This window comes from Pseudopipra pipra, chromosome 5 (assembly GCF_036250125.1).
Source record: "Pseudopipra pipra isolate bDixPip1 chromosome 5, bDixPip1.hap1, whole genome shotgun sequence".
In the NCBI taxonomy this organism is placed as follows: domain Eukaryota; kingdom Metazoa; phylum Chordata; class Aves; order Passeriformes; family Pipridae; genus Pseudopipra; species Pseudopipra pipra.
The window spans coordinates 74,660,061-74,683,710 of NC_087553.1; the positions used below are offsets into that span (position 1 = coordinate 74,660,061).

The 23,650-nt window shown below is 46.4% G+C and overlaps 1 protein-coding gene across 3 annotated transcripts in view; it reads left to right on the forward strand.

The window, feature by feature from the left end:
• TMEM209 (transmembrane protein 209) overlaps positions 1-23,650 on the forward strand; it is a 29,160-nt gene that overhangs the window by 1,214 nt on the left and 4,296 nt on the right. The window contains exons 1-12 of one of the 3 annotated variants that reach the window (XM_064656844.1): positions 1,142-1,228; positions 2,729-2,868; positions 2,965-3,023; positions 5,171-5,302; positions 6,755-6,987; positions 15,390-15,588; positions 16,767-16,942; positions 17,140-17,211; positions 19,229-19,325; positions 21,117-21,242; positions 22,383-22,480; positions 23,518-23,632. In XM_064656844.1, the coding sequence (XP_064512914.1) occupies positions 2,732-2,868; positions 2,965-3,023; positions 5,171-5,302; positions 6,755-6,987; positions 15,390-15,588; positions 16,767-16,942; positions 17,140-17,211; positions 19,229-19,325; positions 21,117-21,242; positions 22,383-22,480; positions 23,518-23,632 (1,444 nt within the window). In that variant the 5' untranslated portion in view covers positions 1,142-1,228; positions 2,729-2,731. Of the gene's footprint in view, positions 1-1,141; positions 1,229-2,728; positions 2,869-2,964; positions 3,024-5,170; positions 5,303-6,754; positions 6,988-15,389; positions 15,589-16,766; positions 16,943-17,139; positions 17,212-19,228; positions 19,326-21,116; positions 21,243-22,382; positions 22,481-23,517; positions 23,633-23,650 lie in introns of those variants that run through there. The other 2 variants (XM_064656845.1, XM_064656846.1) reach the window with 2 other exon arrangements.

Sequence of the window (23,650 nt, forward strand, 5' to 3'; positions counted from 1 at the left end):
TATGGTCACACTTGTACAGAAATATACAGAAATATGAAGTTACAGCTGTACAGAAATTTGAGGTTTTGCTTGAACAGAAATACAATTTTACAGCTGTACAGAAATTACAGGCAATGTTTGTACAGAAATAGGGTTACACTTGTACAGAAATATAAAGCTGTGCTTGTACAGAAATAAGTTGCACCACTACAGAAATATGAGGTTGCACCTGTAGAGAAATTTGAAGTTACATTTGTAAAGAAATAAGAAGCTGTTCTTGTACAGAAATCTGCAGTTATATTGGTACAGGAATATGAGGCTGTGCTTGTACAAATACGAATTTACAGCTGTACAGAAATAAGAAGTTGTGGTTGTACAAAAATCTGAAGTTACATTGGCACAGAAACACGAGGTTGTGCTTGTGGCAAAATATGAAGTTACAGCTGTACAGAAATGTGAGGTTATGGTTGTGCAGAAAGATGAGGTTGTGTTTGTACAGAAAGAGGAAGTTACACCTGTACATAAAATTGAAGTTGTGATTGTGCAGAAATAGGAACTTAGAGCTTGTACAGAAATACAAAGTTGTGCCCGCACAGAAATATGAGATTGTGCTTATACAGAAATATGAATTTACAGCTGTACAGAAAGAAGTGGTTGTGGTTGTACAAAAATCTGAAGTTAACTTGGCACAGAAACATGAGGTTGTTCTTGTGGTGAAATATGAAGTTACACCTGTACAGAAATGTGAAGTTATGCTTGTGCAGAAATATGAGCTTGTGCTTGTACAGAAATACATTTACACTTGTACAGAAATATAAAGTTGTGCTTGTACAGATATATGGTTACACTTGTACATAAATATGAAGCTGTGGTTGTACAGAAAGTCGAAGTTGTGCTTGTACAGAAACACGAGGCTACACCCACGCAGAACGATGAAGTTACACCTGCACAGCGCGCCAACAGACAGGCGTTACTCCTTCACGGAAGGAATCAATTTATCAATAAAGATAACTCGATAAAATAACCGAACAGAGCGTGTCCGTGTGAGGGGACCCCTCCTCATCCGCCCCCCCCAACATGGCGGCCCCCTCAGCGCTTCCCGCCCAAAACCGGCGCGCGAGAGCCCCCCCCCCCGCCCCTCTCGGCTCCGCCCCCTCCGGCGCGCGGCGCGGCCCGTGACGTAACGCGAGCGCCCGCGCAGGCGCAGAGAGCGCCGAGGGGCGGCGGCGGCGTGAGGGGAGCGGGAACGGTGAGAACGGAATGGGAACGTGGTGGTTGGAGAGAGGGGAGGAGAGAGCGGAGGGGAGCGGGAATGGAGAGAGGAGAGAGCGGGGAGGGGAATGGCAATGGTGAGGTGGGAATGGGAATGGTGAGGTGGGAATGGGAATGGTGAGGTGGGAATGGGAATGTGGTGGTTGGAGAGAGGAGAGGAGAGAGCGGAGGGGAGTGGGAATGGAGAGGAGAGAGCGGGGAGGGAATGGGAATGGTGAGGTGGGAATGGGATTGGGAATGGGGAGAGGAGAGAGTGGGGAGGGGAATGGGAATGGTGAGGTGGGAATGGGATTGGGAATGGGGAGAGGAGAGAGTGGGGAGGGGAATGGGAATGGTGAGGTGGGAATGGGAGAGAGGGGAATGGGGACTGGGGAGAGGAGAGGAAGAAGGGAGGTTTGAGGGGAAAGGGGAGGTTTGGGGTTTTTGGGGAGGGAGAGAGGGAAGGTTTGGGGGGGAGGTTTTGGGAGAGGGAGGGGAGATTTGGGGAGGGGAAGTGCAGAGGTTTGAGGTGGGGAGAGGTTTGGGGATGGGGAAAAACGAGGTTTGGGGAAGGGGGAGAGGTGAGATTTGGGGAGGGGGAGAGGAGGGGTTTTGGAAGGGGAGAGGGGGGATTTGGGGAGGGGGAAAGGAGGGGTTTTGGAAGGGGAGAGGGGGGATTTGGGGAGGGGGAGAAGGGGAGATTGGGGAGGTTTGGAGAAGGGGAGAGGTAAGGTTTGGGAAGGGGAAAAGGGGAGGTTGAGAGGGGGAAAGGGAAGGTTTGAGGAAGGGGAGAAGGGAGATTTGGGGAAGGGGGAATTGATGTTTGGGGAGGGGGATTGGAGAGATGTGGTGTTTGGGGAGAGGGGGGATTGGGAAAAGGGAAAAATGAGGTTTGAGGGCAAAGAGAGGAGAGATTTGGAGGGAGGGGAAATGAGGTTGGGGAGGGGAGAAGGGAGAGGTTTGGGGAGGGGAAAATGTGGGGTGTGGGGAGAGGGGAGAAATGAGGCTGGGGAGGGGGAGAGGTTTGGGGAGGGAGAGGAGAGTTTTGGGGACAGAGAAGTGCAGAGGTTTGGGGAGAGGGAGGAGGAAGACTTGCTGGGGGAGGAGAGGTTTGGAGAGGGGGAGAAGGGAGGTTTGGGGAGAGGGGAAATATGAGAGGGGTGGGGAGAGAGAGAAGAGATTTGGGGAGGGGTAGAAATGAGGTGTGGGGGGAGCTGTGGGGGCTCCCTGCCTGTGACAGGGTTATTTCCCTCACAGAAAGCATAACTGGGCGTAGAGGAGAAAACAGAACCGGTGGGTTTCCTATCCCAGAAAATCCAGAAATAAGTGGGAATTGCCAATAAAAACCCTACAGAACTGAGCCAGGCCTTTCCTCCCCGTGCTGGAGGAGCTCCCCCTCCTCCCCTAAAAATTATTATTATCCCAAAGTGAGGCTGAGCTGCATCTCCCTGCCAATAAAATCCCCTGTGTTTTGTGTTTTCTCTCCCTGCTCCCCCAGGAGATGACTCCAAAGAAGAGCCCGGACACGTCGGTGCTGGAGTTGGCCGTGAGGCTGAGGAAACAGGCCGAGTCCAGGAAGGTGGTGCTGGCCTGGGGGCTCCTCAACATCTCCCTGGCCGGGCTCATCTACACAGAAATGTCAGTTCCCTTGGCTGCAAACACCCCCTGCCTGCAATTCCTGCTGAATTCCCGCTGAATTCCCACTAAATTCCTGCTTCTTGTCCTTCCTTGCAGGACTGGGAAGCTCCTGAGCACCTATTACAACATCAGCTGCTTCCCTCTGTGGTACATCGGTGAGTCCCTGCCGCGTTCCAGGAGGGATTCTGGGCTTTTTTCCCCCTCATTTTCCTTCCTGGGAGGGCCTTGGGAAACTTTTTTTTCTCTCTTTTTTAAAATTGTGGCAGTTTGAGCCACGTTAGAAATCTAAAATCCAATTTTCAGGCTTCCCCCCCCCACACCCCTTCCCACAATTTATCTCGACGCCAGAGAGAAACTTTCAGGCTTCTCTAGGGGAAGGGGAAGAAAAAAACCATTTATTTACAAAAATAAATATACTGTACAAACTAAAACCAACTATATATATATATATATATATGTTTATTTACATTTCTGTCATTTTTGTTAAACATTTTTCTGTGCCCTCCCTCAAAACCACCGGAATTTCATCCTTTTTAATGGCAGAGGAGGAGTTTTAACCACTTTTTTTCCATCATAAAAGAACTTTTTTGGTGCATTAAATCTGATTTAAGGTGTGGATGAAGGGTTTGGAGGTCGAGTTTGACTGGTGTGGGTGACATTCAGAGAGGAGAATTTGGGATGTATCCAAGGGGATGAGAAGGAATCACAGACTGGTGAGATCTGCTGGGAAAATAATCTTCAAGTTATTATTTAAAATTCAATCTTCAAATGCCTGGGTTGAACCTTAAAAGATCTGAGTCAAAGCTTGAAGTGTTTAAGTCTTAAAATGTTTTAAATTAATTTTTTAAAATACTTAAATCTTAAAATATTTAAATTAAGTTTAATTAAAATTAAATTAATTTAATTAATCTAATTATTTATTTTATTATTATTTAATTTATTATTTAATTCATTGAATCAATTTAAATTAAATTAATTAAATTTAAATATTTAAATTAAATCTTAAAATATCTAAATTAAATTTTAAAATACATAAATTAAATCTTAAAATATTATATTAAATCTTAAAATATTTAAATTATATCTTAAAATACCTGAGTTAAACCTTAAAATACCTGAGTTAAATCCTAAAATACCCAAATCAAATCTTAAAATGTTTAATTTAAATCTTGAAGTATTTGAATTAAATCTTAAAATACCTCAAGTGAATCTCAGAATATCTAAATTAAATCTTAAAATATCTAAATTAATTCTTAAAACTCCTAAATTGAGTCTCAAAATATCCAAATTGAATATTAAAATACCCGAGTTAAATCTTAAAATACCTAAATTGAATCTCAAAAATGTTATATTAAATCTTAAAATACATCAGTTAAATCTTAAAACACTGAAATTAAATCTTAAAATACCTGAGTTAAATCTTAAAATATTATATTAAATCTTAAAATATTGTATTAAATATTAAAATATCTAAGTTAAATCTTAAAATACCTAAATTGAGTCTCAAAATATCTAAATTAAACCTTAAAATATTTAAATTAAATCTTAAAATAGCTAAGTTGAATCCTAAAACAGGTAAGTTGAATCTTAAAATACCTAAATTAAATTTTAAAATATCCAAATTAAATCTTAAAATAGCTGAGTTAAATCTTAAAATAGCTGAGTTAAATCTTAAAATACCTAAATTAAATCTCAAAAATATTATATTAAATCTTAAAATAGCTGAGTTAAATCTTAAAATAGCTGAGTTAAATCTTAAAATACCTAAATTAAATCTCAAAAATATTATATTAAATCTTAAAATAGCTGAGTTAAATCTTAAAATACCTAAATTAAATCTCAAAAATACCTGAGTTAAATCTTAAAATGCCTGAGTTAAATCTTGAAATACCTGAGTTAAATCTTAAAATAGCTGAGTTAAATCTTAAAATAGCTGAGTTAAATCTTAAAATACCTAAATTAAATCTCAAAAATTTTATATTAAATCTTAAAATAGCTGAGTTAAATCTTGAAATACCTGAGTTAAATCTTAAAATACCTGAGTTAAATCTTAAAATAGCTGAGTTAAATCTTGAAATACCTGAGTTAAATCTTGAAATACCTGAGTTAAATCCTAAAATACCTGAGTTAAATCTTAACCCCACTCAGTTGAGCCCGAGCACACCCAGCTAAGCTCAGCCCAGCGAGGGCAGCCCTCTCCTGTGGTTCTCTCCTAAGAAGCTACACAACTCTTTACCCTTTTTCCACTCCCTGGGCCCGTTTCTGTCCCCAAAAATGTGATTTTGGCCGTGTGTGTTGGCAGAGTTCGCCTTGGCCTCCCTGTTCAGCCTCAACGCCCTCTTCGACTTCTGGCGCTACTTCACGTCTGCGGCGGCGCCGGCGGGGCCGGCCGGGACCCCCAGCCCGCAGGTCCTGGGCTGGCTGCGCAGGGCAGGTGAGGCAGCAGCACCCCCGGGGCTTCAGGCCAGGATTTTGGGGCTTTTGGGGGGGTTTGGGGGCTTTTTGGGGGGTTGGGGAGGGTCCTGTCCCTGCAGCAGGGGCCTGGAGGGAGGGTAGCTCTGAGGGAGCTCAGCGGAGCTGGGACTGAGCTGGGGTTGGGGGGGTCTGTGCAGGGACAGGGGTTGGGCTGGGTGCTCCCAGTGGGTCCCTTCTGGCTCAAAATGTTCCCTGATTTTAGATCACCTCATGTCAAAATATTCCCTGATTTTAGATCACTTCCTCTCAAATATTCCCTGATTTTAGATTGCCTCCTCTCAAATATTCCCTGGTTTTAGATCACCTCATCTCCAAATATCCCCTGATTTTAGATTGCCTCATCTCCAAATATTCCATGATTTTAGATTCCCTCATCTGACACAAGCTGTGAACTGAACTGGAATTTTGGGGGTATCTGTGCAGGAGCAGGAGTTGGGCTTGGTGGTCCCAGTGGGTCCCTTCCTCTCAAATATTCCCTGATTTTAGATCACCTCATGTCAAAGTATTCCCTGATTTTAGATTGCCTCATCTCAAATATTCCCTGATTTTAGATCACCTCCTCTCCAAATATTCCCTGATTTTAGATCCCCTCATCTCCAAATATTCCCTGATTTTAGATCACTTCACCTCAAATATTCCCTGATTTTAGATTGTTTCATCTGCAAATATTCCCTGACTTTAGATCACCTCATCTCAAATATTCCCTGATTTTAGATTCCCTCCTCTGACGTGGGCTGTGAACTGAACTGGGGGTTTGGGTGTCCTGTGCAGGGACAGGAGTTGGGCTTGGTGGTCCTGGTGGGTCCCTTCCAGCTGAAAATATTCCATGATTTTAGATTTCATCCCAGAATCCCAGAATCAGCTGGGTTGGAAGGGACCTCCGAGCTCATCCAGCCCAACCCTTGCTCCAACCCCGCTGTGGTTCCCAGCCCATGGCACTGATGCCACATCCAGTCTGTCCTTAAACACCTCCAGGGACGGAGAATCCCCCACTTCCCTGGGCAGCCCATTCCAATGGCTGAGCACCCTCTCTGCAAAGAAATTCTTCCTGATGTCCAACCTAAACCTCCCCTGGCACAGCTGAAGCCCGAGCCCTCTTGTCTTGCTGATGGTTGCCTGGGAAAAGAGCCCAACCCCCCCCGGCTCCCCCCTCCTGGCAGGGAGTTGCAGAGAGTGAGGAGGTCTCCCCTGAGCCTCCTCCTCTCCAGGCTGAGCCCCCCCAGCTCCCTCAGCCTCTCCTCCCAGCACTTGGGCTCCAGTCCCTTCCCCAGCCTCGCTGCTCTTCTCTGCCCCTGCTCCAGCCCCTCCAGGGCCTTCCTTTGGTGTCCCTTGTGCCACCCCTCCATCCCTGGGGGTGCTGGGTGTGCTCAGAGGTTGGAGGCTCTGGGCTGACCCCTCTGTCCCCCCCCAGCCGTGCAGGTCACCCCCCCTCGGGATCCCTCAGCCAAGCGGGTGCTGTCCCTGCCGCCGTCGCCCCCGATCCAGGGGCAGTGTGTGCTCAGCTACAGCCCCTCCCGCTCCCCCAGCGCCAGCCCCAAGTTCTCCTCGGGGTGTGTGAGTGGATTCAGCCCCCAGCTCCAGGCCTTGGCCAGCCCTTCCCACGCCGGCTCCGGCTCCTACTCCCCCGGCAGCACCTACGGCAAGGTAAGACCCTGTGCTGGTTTAAACCAGCAGGGAAATGAACTCAGCTCAAAGGAGAGATTATAAGTCAGAATAACAATTTATTAAAATAATACAGTAAGTACAATTATACAGACAAACAGTTGGGTTTAACCCACAAAGCCCAAATGTATAACCCAGCGCCCTGGGGCATGAACAGAGTGGTGTTTGTTGAGCCCCCCCCGAGTCCAAAGTAAAGGGAGAGGGGAAAACCTGTTGGTGAGAGTGGTGGTGCAGTCTGGTCAAGAGTGGTGGTTGCAGTCTGGTTGAAGAGTGGTGGTTGCAGTCTGGTTGAAGAGTGGTGGTTGCAGTCCAGTCAAGAGTGGTGGTTGCAGTCTGGTTGAAGAGTGGTGGTTGCAGTCCAGTCAAGAGTGGTGGTTGCAGTCCAGTCAAGAGTGATGGTTGCAGTCCAGTCAAGAGTGGTGGTTGCAGTCTGGTTGAAGAGTGATGGTTGCAGTCTGGTTGAAGAGTGGTGGTTGCAGTCTGGTTGAAGAGTGGTGGTTGCAGTCTGGTTGAAGAGTGGTGGTTGCAGTCTGGTTGAAGAGTGGTGGTTGCAGTCCAGTCAAGAGTGGTGGTTGCAGTCCAGTCAAGAGTGGTGGTTGCAGTCTGGTCAAGAGTGATGGTTGCAGTCTGGTTGAAGAGTGATGGTTGCAGTCTGGTTGAAGAGTGGTGGTTGCAGTCTGGTTGAAGAGTGATGGTTGCAGTCCAGTCAAGAGTGGTGGTTGCAGTCTGGTTGAAGAGTGATGGTTGCAGTCTGGTTGAAGAGTGATGGTTGCAGTCTGGTTGAAGAGTGGTGGTTGCAGTCTGGTTGAAGAGTGGTGGTTGCAGTCCAGTCAAGAGTGGTGGTTGCAGTCCAGTCAAGAGTGATGGTTGCAGTCTGGTTGAGAGCAGTAATCTGCAGTCTCCCTCTGGATCCCTCAAGTGGTTAAAAAAGTCCCAAGACTCCAAGATTATCTATCCTCCAGTTCAGGCAGGAATGCTCAGTACCTCCCTCAGGGTGGGGGGTTCCTCAGTGGGCGTGAGGACAAAACCACCCTCCTATCTCACAGGCCTCTTAACATCCAGTTTGTAGCCTGAGGAGTCAGGGCTGCTCTGGGCAGAGGGTGCAAATAGTCCATTGACAACAGCTTCTGGGCAATGGCATGGAAGGCTCTAGAATACCCAGTTTTGGGTTACACCCATCCAGTGATGAACTTGGGCCCAGCTGTTCTAACCAGGACAGACCCCAACAAAATAAGGATGAAATTCCTGCCCCAGAACTGTATCCTGGGAGGCACATTCTGTGTGCCAAGCTGAAACAGCAGAAATTCAGTAATTCTTTATGAAGTTATTTGAGCAGTTTCCATCCAGAACATCCCAGGGATGCAGGACACTCCTTCCTACTTCTAAAATAAAATGGGATAAGTTCCCCTTGCTTTGGTTTTCGGGAGATACTTGAGTTTTAGGTAGCATGGGGGGGGTGGAACAAGATGATCTTTAAGGTCCCTTCCAACCAAACCATTCTGTGGATCTGTGTGAACATCATCCCCTGATGAGCCTGATCCTTGGGAATGTTGCCTGCAGGAGCTGAGGAAGAAGAAAAAACTCCAAAGCAATTTAATCGAGGATGAGATGAGAAAAAGGTTTAATTTGTGCCCAGGCATAAGAATACAAGACACAGGTGTTAAAATTTGTAATATTGTCTTGTAGCATGTGACCCTTGTATAACAAGGAATAAGTGATGCTCCTCGTGCGGTGGTGAGACAAAGAGATTTAATTCGAACTCGCGCGCCCTTTTATCCTTACAGATCATGTGACTTTCTTAACCAACCAGTTTACTAACTCTGGGGCATGCTCCTTGGGCTCTGTACCTGGCACATCCTCTGTGCCACCTTTGGCCCGCCCCTACACATCCCCTCTTTTAATTATATTAAGAAGTCACAAAAACAGTATGAACAAAAATGCAAACAACAATGCAAACAACAATTTTAACAATCAAAACATTATAAAACTACTAAGCTTCGCAGTGATCCGGCACATTGCTTGCTCAGTTGCTTAACTCTAATGTAAACCTTTGTAAAACCTTCTTATATTCCTATAGGGTAGTGCAACTTGGATAATTACTTTATTAACTTGGGGCTTATCTTAACTGTCTATAAACTTATAACCTTTTAATCTGAGGGTTTTTATAACTGGGGATTTCAAACTTTATTTAAGAACAGGGTAATCTTAGCAAACTACAATTTCTCAAAAGCGACTTGTGGCTGAGGTAGTGTTATTTGTGAGGTGTTTGGTTTTTATTATTTGACCAATCACACAACCATTTTCATTCACACACTCATATCATACATCGGTGGCCACCGTACTGAACACACACATGAACACACACACACACACATTCCAGAGATTGCTTTTCACCACATTGGTCATTTCCTAATGTAAACTTGAAAACATAACATAACTCTTTTCCAAACTTCTGCGTTGCTCTGGTTCCTGTTGCTGTGGTCACATATTTGAATAGGGTTTTACACACCTGGAAGAAACCTGCTTGAGTTCTTTCTTATAACTTTTAGGCATAGCTTTCTCTCCATGTCACAAACCTAGGTATCTCATCCATCGTCCTGAAATCAATTCTTACTATGATTAGCAACTTTGGAGAAACAAACGCCTGAGGTGTGTGCTGCTTTTCAGACCTGCTTCTTTCAGCACTGTCACAACTCAAAATTTGATAACATACATGGTTTTATACAGATGTTCTTACAGGTTACACCAGTTCTCCCCCCTTTTGTTTAAACTTAGCATGTTTTTCAATATGTGTTTTTACTGTTTTATGGATCAGTGTGAAATGCTTGACATGAGAATTTTCCTATTTCATAGGAAGATAACAGCTTATTATAAATGTTAATCCATTTTAGAGTACCAAAGGTTTGCTAAGCAACTAACTCATGTGTTTTACACTTTTGTGTTTTGTCTAGTGAATGTAGTAGCAGTTATGTTTTGTGAATGTATATCTATTTGCATGTACAATTTCAATATGTCCAATTCAAAATGTATATCTCTGATCGCCAAGCCTCATTTGCATTTAACTCTCTAGGGTGGTTTCCTGACAGTGTGGCATACTTTGATGATGTAGCTTTATTGATTGTTATTTTGAATGGTCTCTTAGAGAACCTGTATTCTGATGGAGAATGAATGAAGCAATTGCTTGCTTTAAAACTCTGGGTATAGTGTTAAACATTGCTGCTTTAGCAGCTTTTCAGTTTCTGTCAGTCACTGGCTGTGGCAGGTCAGGATGTGATTTTGCGTGCATTTGTATACAAATCATACCTTTTGTAACTCACAGGAACCAACCAGAACACATTTCAAAAAAAAAAAAACAGGTAAGGGTTAACAATATCTCAAGGAAATTAACTTTCAAAACAGCTTATCAACCTCATAGCATAATAAGCACAATTATAACATCAAAGGATTGTTTTAAAATTTTCTCAAGGTAATGACAATCAGTCCAGAACTATACAGAAGCTTAGTTCATGGCTTGTAGTTTTCTCACTGTTCCGTGGCAGGATTTATTTAAGTCTATTGCAGCATATTGTTTTTTCCTAGATGCATATGTGAAGGCCCTGAGGCCTTTCATTGGTTCAGTTTTGCATCCGGTGTGGCTTTTAAAGGTAAACTGTTGATTTCTGCCACAATCTGTGCTTAAGGAGATGGATTAAAATATTACCACCAAAACTTGCCAGGGCATCTTGAAATCCAGCGTCCTCAGCTGTCATCCTATCCAAATTGTCCTTTCAAGGCTGTAATGTTGGTAAAGGCAGGATTTCTTCTGTCCAGATCCTCCGTCGTGCTCTGCCCTAAATGACAAGCTTGCAAACTCAATAGCAACTTACACAGATTTAGGTGGTGGGGTATGACTGAAAGAGCTGTTTTAGAACTAACAGCGGCTTCTCTCAGTTTGATCCCACTGAAACAAAGCTGCAATGCTTCATACCTGCTGGAAACAAAAACTAGGCAGATTTGCTTTTCAGGATCTCCCCTGTTTTGTTTGCTCTTTGTTACCTTGGTATAATTCTCTAATTTTTGGTTTGCCTCTGTAATCAACAATTTGTCAGACTTTAAGTTGGAGTTCTCCCCTAGCAACACAAAGAGAGGTTGTAGGTCCCCTCTGTTTATGGCTAAAACCGGTTTTAAGCAACTGGTAGCCTTCTGAGGTTTCTGCAACTCGTGTAAATACAAATGTTTTTTACCTCGAGCTGTGTCACCTGTGTAGAGCTTTTTTGCTGTGTTATCTTTTCCATGGCAAGTCCAGAATTTTGGTCGTTGGATCCTTCCTGAAACAAACTGAAGATCTGCACCTTGGGCAGTTTTGGTTAAAACAGCAGGAACAATTAGCAGTTCATTTCTTGTGGCACTGGTTATTAATGTGTCTTCTGCATAATGATGTATTATGGCTGTCTGATACTTCATTGAGGTATTTTGCATCTCCTGAGGAGGTACAGCCCAGCAGTGAGTTTGAATAGTTTGTGCACTGCTTAAAACTATGATGGGAAAGAGGGGTTTCTGGGCATCTTCAGGGTGACAGAGAATGGTAAAAGAACATTTTTTTGAATCAGTTACCACTTGTGACAAATTTGCTAGAAACCCTTTAAATAGAGGCAGTCCAATCTGCAAGGTTTCTGCATGTGTTTTGACTGCGTGTTCTGCTGTTAGCATCTGTAATGTTTTCCACCTGTCACCTTTCTTTGGGGTACAGGGTACATGGTTATTTTGGGGGCTGGTTATTGGTGTGTGGCTTGCCTTAAGTAGTTTTCTCTTTTGCACATGAACAGTAGTGCTAAAAAAGAGTACAGCTATCAATGCTATTACAAGCAATACAATACTTGTAGCACTTCTTTTGTTTTGCGTATGGCACCCTTGGTACAACTGAGTCATTTCTTTGCTGCTAGGGTGTTTATGGAATGTTGCAATTAGGGGTTTCCAGGGACAATTCTCCTGATAGTGATTTATTTCTCCACAACTCAAACAACTAGTTGTGTGTCTGACTTCTTTGTGTGTTCTCATCTGGGCATCTAAAGCTGCAGCTAGAGAGGCAGGTAGCTGCTTCTCAGAGCTAGCCTTTTGATAGGGTTGCACTAGCTCAGTAAAGTCACAGTTCTCCCTTGCAGGAGAGCTCTGCAAAGCTTTTGCATTTTCTCTTTCAAAAGCCAAATGCTTGTACAGCATCTCTCTGGCTTCATTGTATTCAATTTGCTTGTTTAAAGTCGACTGTAGCTGGTCCAAACATCTTAAATTCAACTCAGTATAACTTTGTAACTCTCCACTGTTGGACAGATAATCATTTTGATCTGCAGTGATAATGTTTTTCATAGCTTTTAGGGCTTGCCTGGCTATCTCTTTATGGTATTTTGATTGTGAATCTAAATTATAATTTGCTTTCCCGCTTGACTGGTGTGCCGTGGTGTCTGCCTGTAGGTATTTAATATGAATAGAGCAATTTTTCTGGAAATCAGCTAACCAGACTGTATATTGGGTGTCACTGAGAACTAGTTTTATCAGTTCTTTCCAGTCAGATGTAGTGAGTGGGTAGGTGTAACTCAATGCCTCCAAATATTTAAATATATTGGTTAAGGACAGACCAGAACTACTTATCAATTGCCTCAGGATTCCTGCGGCCTCATACAAGGCCTGACTCTGAGGGGGCTGGCTTAGGCTCATATCGCCTGGGCAAGCCTGAATAATATTCAGGTTTTCCTTTCGTATTGCCTCGTCCAGACATTGTTCCCACATGTTAGCTGAAATTTTCCCCTGTGCCCTATTGATCCCTCCCGTTGGAACTATGTTTAGCTCTTTCTCCCCCTCCTTCTCCCCTTCCTTCTCTCCCTCCCCCCATTTCTCCCATCCCTCCCCCTTTTTGGTTTCGGCAAAACCGGTTCCTTGTGGGGGGATGGTGGTCAGTGTAGGTGGCGAGTGGGGGGCGGGGCTGGGCTCTCGGCCGGAAAAGAAAGGTTGGAGTACAGTTTGTGTGGGGGGGGAAAATGGCTGCGGCCATGGCTGGCCATGCGGTCGCTGATCATTTGCAGCGAAAGGGGATGAATACATTAAATTACTCTCCCCATCACTGTAACAGGACTGCCTTGTGTGGACCCGGGGGTCAGAAGTTCGCATGGCAGTGTCTGTCTCTTCCCAGCGACTCGTTTTGCGTGGCTCACGTGTCTCCCGGTATGATCCCTGAGTTTGTGTTATCATGTTGTGCTGTGCTTGCTTTCAGCAGTGTGTGCGGGGGGGGGTGTGGTGTGGGTTGTTTGTCTTTCTCTGTGTGCCTCGTGCAGGCAGAGTTTATCAGAGTAAAACTGCTTTATGTTGCAAAGTTTAGCAAAACCCCAGAGTCTGAGTTTTGTTTCAATGTATCAGAGGTTTCTATGGAAACAGGTGTCTTATGTTACCTCATTTCGAGCGGCTGGGAGCACACGTTTTGAGTCCCTTTGAAGCAGTTTGGGCTATCGGCAGTCTTTTTTCTGCGGCTTTCGGGAGGTCCGGGCTGTGTCGGCTGCGGCGAGGGGGGTGCTGCTCCGGCGGCGTGGGCGGTTCTGCGCACGGCTGGAGGCGGCTGCAGCTCGGGGCAGGTCCCGGCGCGGAGGCAGGCTCGGCAGATGCTGGTTCGGCGATGGCAGGCCGTGGGGTTCCGGCGCTGGTGGCTGGTGTCCAGGCGCAGGCTGCAAACTGCGGGCTCGGGACAGCGGCGGCAGCGGCGGCGGCGGCGGGGGGGCTAGGACCCGCGGGGGCGGCTCCGGCGGCGTGCTCGGGGCCGCGCGGTCCTAGCGCCCGGGCCGGGGCCGCGCGGGGCGGCGTCCGCAGACGCGGGGCGTCCCCGGCGCGCGCGGCTCGGCGGGCGCCGCGAGGCGCCGGGTTGGCGGCGAAAAGCGGCAGAAAGTTCTTTTGGGGTTTCCGCGGTTTCTGAAAGGTTTTTCCTCAACTTGAAGGGTCTACACTATCGTCACTAACAGGCAGGGGCCGGCAGGAGTTTGGCCAAGTCTCCTCCGGTGCGCAAGACAGCGCAGGGGGCGGCCAGCACACGTGCTTGGCTCGGCCGCTTCTTGGGTACTTTCAAACTACGGGTTTAGTAGTTGCTAGGCAACAGGCACTAGGTGCCGGCCGGCGGTGCAGCGGCACGGAGTTCTGCGCTTTCCGCTAGGCAGAAAGGCAATGCGGGGGTCGCGCGGTGGGGCTGGGATGGTACGGGCGGCAGCGAAAGCTTCTCGCACGTGATCCAGCAGCAGTCGGTAGCGGAATACCGCATTTACCAAACGACCGACACTTAGGGAATCAACAGGCTTTTCCCTGACGATCTTAAAGTGCTCCGCAGCTCGGGGCTCCGAGCTGCAGCCACGTCTCGCCCAGAGAACAGTCTTAGACGTGCGGTTTCGCTGCAGACAGACTCACCGGCTTTGATGTTGCATGGACCCTCTCCGCACTCTCCGGCTGCCTGCTCTGACCTCTCGGCTTCTTCCTTAACTCTTTCTTCTCTTCTTCCGTGCACTACCTAATCTTTTTTGAGCTCGCTAACTAACTATCCGTCTCTTAGATGCCACTAAGACCACGGGGTTTACTGACGTCAAAGTTTTTTGCGGTAAAGACTCCCATCTCCGAAAAATCGAGACGATCCCGGAGTCACCGGCTAATCTCCTGATTCAGGATGAAATATCTCGCTTAATATAAGCTAAAATTGTCCCGTTCGAGCGCCATATGTAGCATGTGACCCTTGTATAACAAGGAATAAGTGATGCTCCTCGTGCGGTGGTGAGACAAAGAGATTTAATTCGAACTCGCGCGCCCTTTTATCCTTACAGATCATGTGACTTTCTTAACCAACCAGTTTACTAACTCTGGGGCATGCTCCTTGGGCTCTGTACCTGGCACATCCTCTGTGCCACCTTTGGCCCGCCCCTACATTGTCTGTCCAATCCCAAGTGCTTCCACCCCGTAGCTTTGGCCCACCCATGTCCCACCCCCTTGGAATTGGGGCTGGGGGCTTTTCTTCATCATCATCATCTTCTTCAGAGCACAAAAGGGGTACAGGGTCACCCAGTTCTTGACTGTGCTTTTGTGGTTCAGGCCAAGGCACAAATGTCCTTAAACAAAAGGGCCTCCTCTTAAAGAGAGACTAAACATCTTCTGCTGGAATTCAGGGAATATTGATATGGGAACATGGAATGTAGGGGCAGAGGAATGTGTAAACTACTGTGCTAAAGGGTGGAGGAATAAGGGCTGCTGCTCCTAAAATCTACTCATATAACTACTTGTAAAGCTTATGAAAATTAGAAAACTCAAAAAACTAAGAGTCTTAAGGTATCAGGAAAACAAAAACAATCCCAGCAGGATTGGGGTTTTTTTTCTCTCCCCCCCCCAAGGTTTCCAGCTTCAGCCACTCTCCCAACGGCTCCCCCTATTCCCCGGGAGCGGCGGACGGCGGCGGGATGAGGTCCCACTACCGGTTCTCCCCCATCCTGTACAACAACAACACCCACAAGGATGACTACATCACTGATGTCAAATCCCTGGACACCTTCCTGAGGAACGAGGAGGAGAAACAGCACAGAGTCCAGCTGGGTAAGTGCCCGGGGTTTTGTGGGAACGGCTTGGGAATGGGAAGGTGTCGGTTTTATTCGGGAGTGGGAAATCCCAGGGAACAGAGCGTTTGTGGGAATCCCTGGGAGCTTGGCAAACTGCTCAGCAGGTTAATCTGTGAGGGATGGGTGAACACCAGGGTTTCTGCACATCTCCATGGCTTGGGAGCTTCAGCTTTCCTCCAGGTTATTCCTTTGGGTTGGATCTGAGCTTGGAATGTGAGATGATCCGTGATCTCTGTAGCAGTTGCTGGCGGTGATAAGATGATCACCTCGATGAGAGGGGGGTTTTGTGGGAGTGGTTTCAGACAGAGGGGGGGAATCCAGGCAGTTTTTGTCCTGGATAGGGATAATCAAGATAAGGATCAAGGGGATGAACTCCCTCCAGGCAGTTTTTGTCCTGGATGGGGACAATCCAGACAAGGATAAAGGGGATGAACAAGCCCCAGGAAGTTTTTACCCTGGATGGGGACAATCAAGATAAAAATAAAAGGGAATTAACTCCCTCCAGGAAGTTTTTGTCTTGGATAGGGACAATCCAGACAAGGATAAAGGGGATGAACAAGTCCCAGGCAGTTTTTACCCTGGATGGGGACAATCAAGATAACAATAAAAGAGAATGAACTCCCTCCAGGCAGTTTTTACCTTGGATATGGACAATCCAGACAAGGATAAAGGGGATGAACTCCCTCCAGGCAGTTTTTGTCCTGGATAGGGACAATCCAGACAAGGATAAAGGGAATGAACCACCCCCAGGCAGTTTTTACCCTGGATAGGGACAACCAAGACAGGGATAAAGGGGATGAACAACCCCCAGGCAGTTTTTTTCCTGGATAGGGACAACCAAGACAGGGATAAAGGGGATGAACAACCCCCAGGCAGTTTTTGTCCTGGATATGGACAATCCAGACAAGGATAAAGGGAATGAACCACCCCCAGGCAGTTTTTACCCTGGATAGGGACAACCAAGACAGGGATAAAGGGAATGAACTCCCTCCAGGCAGTTTTTTCCCTGGATAGGGCCAATCCATCCAAGGCTGACTCCAGTGTTTCTGCACAGTGACTCCAGTGTATCCCTTCACTCTGACTTGTGCCTGTGCTGTCGCTTCCAGGATTAATTGGCAGTGATTGTGTGTGACCTTAATGATTGACTCATTGCAGGGAGCTCCGACTCCAGCTCCCCCTCCAGCAGCCCAACCTTCTGGAATTACAGCCGCTCCATGGCAGACCACGCCCAGATCCTGAGGAAATTCCAGTACCAGCTGGCCTGCAGGTCCCAGGCTCCGTCAGCACACAAGGATGAGGCAGATCTGAGCTCCAAACAGGCAGCAGAGGAGGTAAATCCAGCAGGAAAAGCACCCCAAAGGGAGAAACGGGCCTTTGGAAAGCACAGTTTTGTGCCAAGGTTTGGGTTGGAGCTGTGGCAGGAGAAAATCCTCCGGTGTTTAACCAGCTGCCCTCCTCTGGACGTGGCAGGAATTGTCACAGACCCTAAAAATGTGGGTATTCCAGGAGTTTTTCCGTGTTTCCACAGGTCTGGGCGCGGGTGACGATGAACAGGCAGCTCCTGGATCACATGGATTCCTGGACAGCCAAGTTCAGGAATGTAAGTCCCACCTCCCAGGGCTTTAAAGACAAGGGCAGTAGGGAATTCTCAGCCTGGGATGGGCTGTCAAATCCCACCCAAAGTGTTGGTCACCTCCCTGAATTCCTGGAACGAGCAGGACAGGGAATGCAGCCCTCAAAGCAGACCCCAAACTCCACCAGAGCGGCCCCAAAAATGATCTTTATGGTTGGAGGGCCGTGATTCCCAATCCCCCTTTTTGTCCAGGAAAGCTTTGCTGGCAGAGAATTGATTTCCTGCCCTTCCAGGGGATGTTAAAGAATCCTTTAAGCTCTTGATTGATCATTAAATGATTCCAGTGTTGGTGTGTTCAGCTGGGACTGTGCCGGGGTCAGCGGGGTTTGTTTAACACTCTGACCTGGAATTTTGCCCTTTTCCCAATGGATTAATGAGCCCTGGAATTTTGCCCTTTTCCCAATGGATTAATGAGCCCTGGAATGTTGCCCCTTTTTCCCAGCTGTGATAAACTGAGAAAATGATTCGGGCTAATTAAAAGAAAATCGTGTAAGGTCAATAACGACCTGGAGAGAGAAAAGACAAACAAATCCTAAAACTTGATTGGGCCCCTGTAAAGACATAAAACAAGTTACCCCCCCTTTTACCTTGTGTAAGATTTATAGTGAAGGAATTTTGTTCAGTTAGCTGGATAATAGCACCTTCCTTAAAAATTTATGACTTTATACAGATAACAAGCAAACATCTGCTGAATGTCTGACTTGACAATATGTTATGGATACTTACAGATAATATTCTTGTCTAAGAAAAAAACATCTGTTGAATGTCTGACTTAATAATGTGTAATGTGTAATGAATGTTCATGAATTAGCTGGAAATCATCATCATGGCTGGGCTTTGTGAACAAAGATTTGGGAAGGCTTTATCCACATTTGCTGCAGGCACACTGGTGGCTTATGAGGCCAATACAAGATAGGCATGTCCAGTTGCAAAAGGCACAGCAGAAAGACTCCTTAGATGGTGTATTCTGCAAGACACGGTTCTTTCTGCGTTGCCTTTTCTCCTCAAGGGTGATCCTGCTGTGTTCTCAAAGGAGACAGCTGCGTTATAGATGGGGTGTCTCCAGGCCTCCCAGTTTGAGGCCAGAGTAGACCAGTTATGATGATCAATATGGCCAAGGCTGAGGTGTTGTTTCAGGCAGTCCTTGTATCTTCTCTTTGGGGCTCCTCTCTTGCAGCAGCCAGTGGCAAGTTCACCACAAAGCAAGATCTTAGGGAGGGGGTGGTCGGTCCTTCATCCTGGAGACGTGCCCTGCCCAGCACAGCTGTGTTCTCAGCAACATGACCTCAATGCTTGTGACTGCTGCTTGTTCTAGAACAGATGGATTGGTCACAAAATCTGACCAGTGGATGTTTAGGATTGTTCGGAGGCAGCGTTGATGGAAGCATTCTGGGAGACGCAGGTGGTGGCGGTAGATGACCCATGATTGGATCCATACAAGAGAGCAGACAGCACTATGGCTCTGTAAACACTGATCTTGGTGCTTTTCTTCAAGTGTTTATTTGGCCAAACTCTTTTATGGAGTTTTCCAAAGCTCTCTGTGCCCTATGCCTTTGCTAACCTGTTGTCTGTCTCCCCGTCAATCTCACCATCTGAGGAGATGAGGCTGCCTGGGTAATTAAACTGCTGGGCTGATTTGAGCTCTGACTGGCCAGTGGTGATGTGGGGATGACGGGGGACTTGATGGGGGACTTCCTGAGGTGCAGGTTGATGGAGAACCTCTGTCTTCTTCAAGCTGACTTCAGCCCCAAGAGCTCAGCAGCCTCAGCAAAGCAGGATGTTAAACGCCGCAGAGCTGCTTCTGTGTGGGCGACAAGGGCGGCGTCATCAGCACAAAGCAGCTCCTGGACAAGGTGGTTTCAGGTCTTGGTGTGGGCCTTCAGGTTGAAAAGGCTTCCATCAGTCCGGTATGGGATGTAGATCCCGTCCTGATCATAAATTCTGACTGGAATTTGGTGACTCTGGGTTTGTGTTTGTCCCCCAGTGGATCAACGACACCATCCTGGTGCCCCTGGTGGAGGAGATGGAGTCGGTGAGCACCCAGCTGAGGAGGATGGGCTGCCCCGAGCTGCAGATCGGAGGTGGGAATGTGGGAATCCCCGGGGGTGGAGGTGGGAATTCCCGGGGTGGAATTCATGGAATGTCGAACGGGCGGGACTGCAGTTAAATTGATCACTTCTGTCCCCTTTCCTGCTCTTATTTTGGTGTGGCCTTGGTTCCATCTCCTGGAAAGGCTCCTCATAAGGCTTCTGGGAATGCTGGGGCTGGCACACAGACACTTGGGGAAAAGGCAGAAATGTCTCTTTTTGTTGTTGGGGTTTTTTTTTTCCTTTTTTATCCCTCTAAATTTACTTCATTATTTTTATACAACGTTATAAATTTATATGTAAATGTATGAAATATATACATGTACGAAATATATACATGTATGAAATATATACATGTATGAAATATATACATGTATGAAATATATACATGTATGAAAATATACATGTATGAAAATATACATGTATGAAAATATACATGTATGAAATATATACATTTATTAAATATATAAATGTATGAAATATATACATGTATGAAATATATACATGTATTAAATATGTACATGTATGAAATATATACATGTATTAAATATGTACATGTATTAAATATATAAATGCATGAAATATATACATGTATGAAATATATACATGTATGAAATATATACATGTATGAAATATATACATGTATTTAATATATAAATGTATTAAATATATACATGTATGAAATATATACATGTATGAAATATATACATGTATTTAATATATAAATGTATTAAATATATACATGTATGAAATATATACATGTGTGAAATATATACATGTATTAAATATATAAATGTATTTCATATATAAAGATATGAACATATAAATACATGAAATAGATGTATTTCATATGTAATTACATGAAATATATAGATGCATCTCATATGTAATTATATGAAATATCTAAATGCATTTCATATCTAAATATATGAAATATATAAATGCATTTCATATCTAAATATATAAAATATAGAAATGTATTTCATATACAAATATATGAAATATAGAAATGCATTTCATATCTAAATATATGAAATATAGAAATGCATTTCATATCTAAAGATATAAAATATAGAAATGCATTTCATATACAAATATATGAAATATAGAAATGCATTTCATATCTAAATATGTGAAATATAGAAATGCATTTCATATCTAAATATATGAAATATAGAAATGCATTTCATATCTAAATATAGAAATATAGAAATATATTTCAAATCTAAATATATGAAATACAGAAACTAGAATACAATTATAAATATAATGTTATAAATTCACTCCAGTGATCATCAGTTACTGCCTGTTAATGTCAGAAGGCATTTCAAAGGTGAATGTGCTGCAAACCCTCAGTGTGTCCCTTTGAAGTCCCCCTGTCTCCACTCCTGTGTCCTTTTCCAAAATATTCCTCCCAATCCGCTGCTTTCCCAAAAATCCATATTTTTAAATCCCGATGGAGTTTTGGTTCTGAAGCCACAGCTTGAAGGAGCTGCTTCTGTTCCTTCAAATTTGCACCTCCTTAGCCAAGACCTGCATTTGATGTGGTGCAATTCCCATGAAATTCCCATTTTTTGGGGTGTTCCTTACGGAGCTTCACCTCTGGAAAACCAGGACGCCGCTCTCATTCCCTCTTTCCTGCTCATAATTCCCGTTGCTTCCTTGCAGCTTTTAAATTCTGATGGGGAGGAGACTTGGTTGGGACTAAATAGGTGTGGGAGGGTGGTGTCTGATCCCAGGTGATCCCAGGACATTCCAGGTGATCCCGGTGTCCCTGTATTCCAGAGGCCAGCATCAGCAGCCTGAAGCAGGCAGCCCTGGTGAAAGCTCCTCTCATCCCCACCCTCAACGCCCTGGTGCAGTACCTGGATCTCACCCCAAACCAGGAATACCTGGTGGAAAGGATCAGAGGTATGTGCTGGCCTCCTCCCAAAAAATTCCAGCCTGGATCTTCCCCCAGATCAGGAGTTCCCGGTGACTTTAAAGCCTCAGAGGAACGTGGTGTCCTCATCCCAAACCAGGAATCCCTGGTGGAAAGGCTCAGAGGGACGTGCTGTCCTCATCCCAAACACTTCCAGCCTGGATCTTCCCCCAGATCAGGAATTCCCGGTGACTTTAAAGGCTCAGAGGGACGTGCTGTCCTCATCCCAAGCACTTCCAGATCTTGGAAGTGGATCCACTTCCAGCCTGGATCTTCCCCCAGATCAGGAATATCTGGTGGAAAGGCTCAGAGGGACGTGGTGTCCTCATCCCAAACACTTCCAGCCTGGAGCTCATCCCAAACACTTCCAGCCTGGAGCTCATCCCAAACACTTCCAGCCTGGAGCTCATCCCAAACATTTCCAGCCTGGAGCTCATCCCAAACACTTCCAGCCTGGATCTTCCCCCAGATCAGGAATTCCCAGTGGCTTTAAAGGCTCAGAGGGATGTGGTGGCCTCATCCCAAACCAGGAATCCCTGGTGGAAAGGCTCGGAGGGACGTGCTGTCCTCATCCCAAACACTTCCAGCCTGGATCTTCCCCCAGATCAGGAATATCTGGTGGAAAGGCTCAGAGGGATGTGGTGTCCTCATCCCAAACACTTCCACACCCAGCTCTTGGAAATGTCCCACTCAGTGGAAGTGCCCATGGCAGGGGGTCGGAACTGGGTGATCTTTAAGGCCCCTTCCAACCCAGGTCATTCCATGATTCCATGATTTCCTCCATGCTCAGGATGTCAAGTGCTGGAGTAAAAAGTCCTGGACTAAAAAGTGCTGGACTAAAAAATCGTGGATTAAAAAGTGCTGGACTAAAAAATCCTGGATTAAAAAATGCTGGACTAAAAAGTGCTAGATTAAAAAATCCTGGATTAAAAAATCCTGGATTGAACCCCCTCACAGCTAAAACTCACCCTGTAATTTTCCCTCCCTGCCCCAATCCCCTCCCAGCCTTTCCATGGGTTGAACTATCCCTATTTATGCACCAGAAACGTGCCCTAAACCTTTCAAACCTGCCTGAGACCTGCTTTTATCCGCCTTGAATCCCAAAAAAACCGCCCCAATGTTGCTTCCAGAGCTTTCCCAGGGCGGCTGCATGAGCTCCTTCCGATGGAACGGAGGAGGGGACTTCAAGGGACGCAAGTGGGACACGGACCTGCCCACGGACTCCTCGGTGAGATCCCACACACACCGGGATGGGGGGGATTGGAGCTGCTTGTTTTTTGGGAGAGGCTTTGGAGGGGGCAGCCAGGGAGGCTTTGGGGAATGTGGTGAAGTGGGAACAGCGGAGGAACTGATGGGATGAGCTCTGGAGGAGGGAAAGTGGGGAAAAATGGGGTCAGGGAGCCCTGGGAATGTCAGGGGAACTGGGACCCTGCCCTGGGATCCTCGAGGATTCATCCCCAGCTTCCAGACATGGAACCAGTGCTGCTTCAGGGCCTCGATCCTGACCTGATTGTGTGGGGGGAAATGGGAAAATGGGAAAAGGGGCTCTCTGGGAATGGGGTCAGGGATCCATGGGACCCCTCAGCACTGGGGTGTGGGAGTGGTGCCGTTCCACCTGCCCAGTCAGGGCCTTGATCCAGTCCTGCTTCTGAGGGAAAAACATGGAAAAAATAGTGTCAGGGAGCCCTGGGAATGTGGCAGTGGGAAGCCCAGGAAGCTGGGATCCTCCTTCAGGATTCATCCCCAGCACATGGATGTGACACCGGGGCAGCTTCAGGGCCTCGATCCTGACCTGCTTATGGGGGGAAAAAAACGGGAAAATGGGAAAAGGGGCTCCCTGGGAACACAGGGGGATCCCTGGGAATGGGGTCAGGGATCCACGGGACCCCTCAGCACAGGGGATCTGCTCCACCTGGCGATTCAGGGCCTTGATCCAGTCCTGCTTCTGAGGGAAAAACATGGAAAAATGGGAGAAAAAACAAGGAAAATGGGGGAAAAAAAATGGGAAAAGACACAGGGAATTCCCCCTGGGAATGGGTTCAGAGTTTGGTGTGGGCAGAGCTGGGTTTGGGTTTCTCCCCTGCTCAGCCGAACCCTGACCCTCAGAACTCGGCCCTTTAGGCCCGAGGCTGCTCCTAAGCCCCAGGGTTAGGCCAGGGTTGCAAGCCCGGCCTATCCCCCCTGTACTGGGCTCCTGGGGTGGTGGCAGGGCTGCTTCCCTCCCTTTTTGGGGCCGTCCCAGCGAGCTTTGGGTCCTCTCCCCAGATCCTCATGCACGTGTTCTGCACCTACCTGGACTCCAGGCTCCCTCCTCACCCCAAGTACCCCGACGGCAAAACCTTCACTTCCCAGCACTTCATCCAGAGCCCGGATAAACCAGGTACCTGAGGGGGAAAAC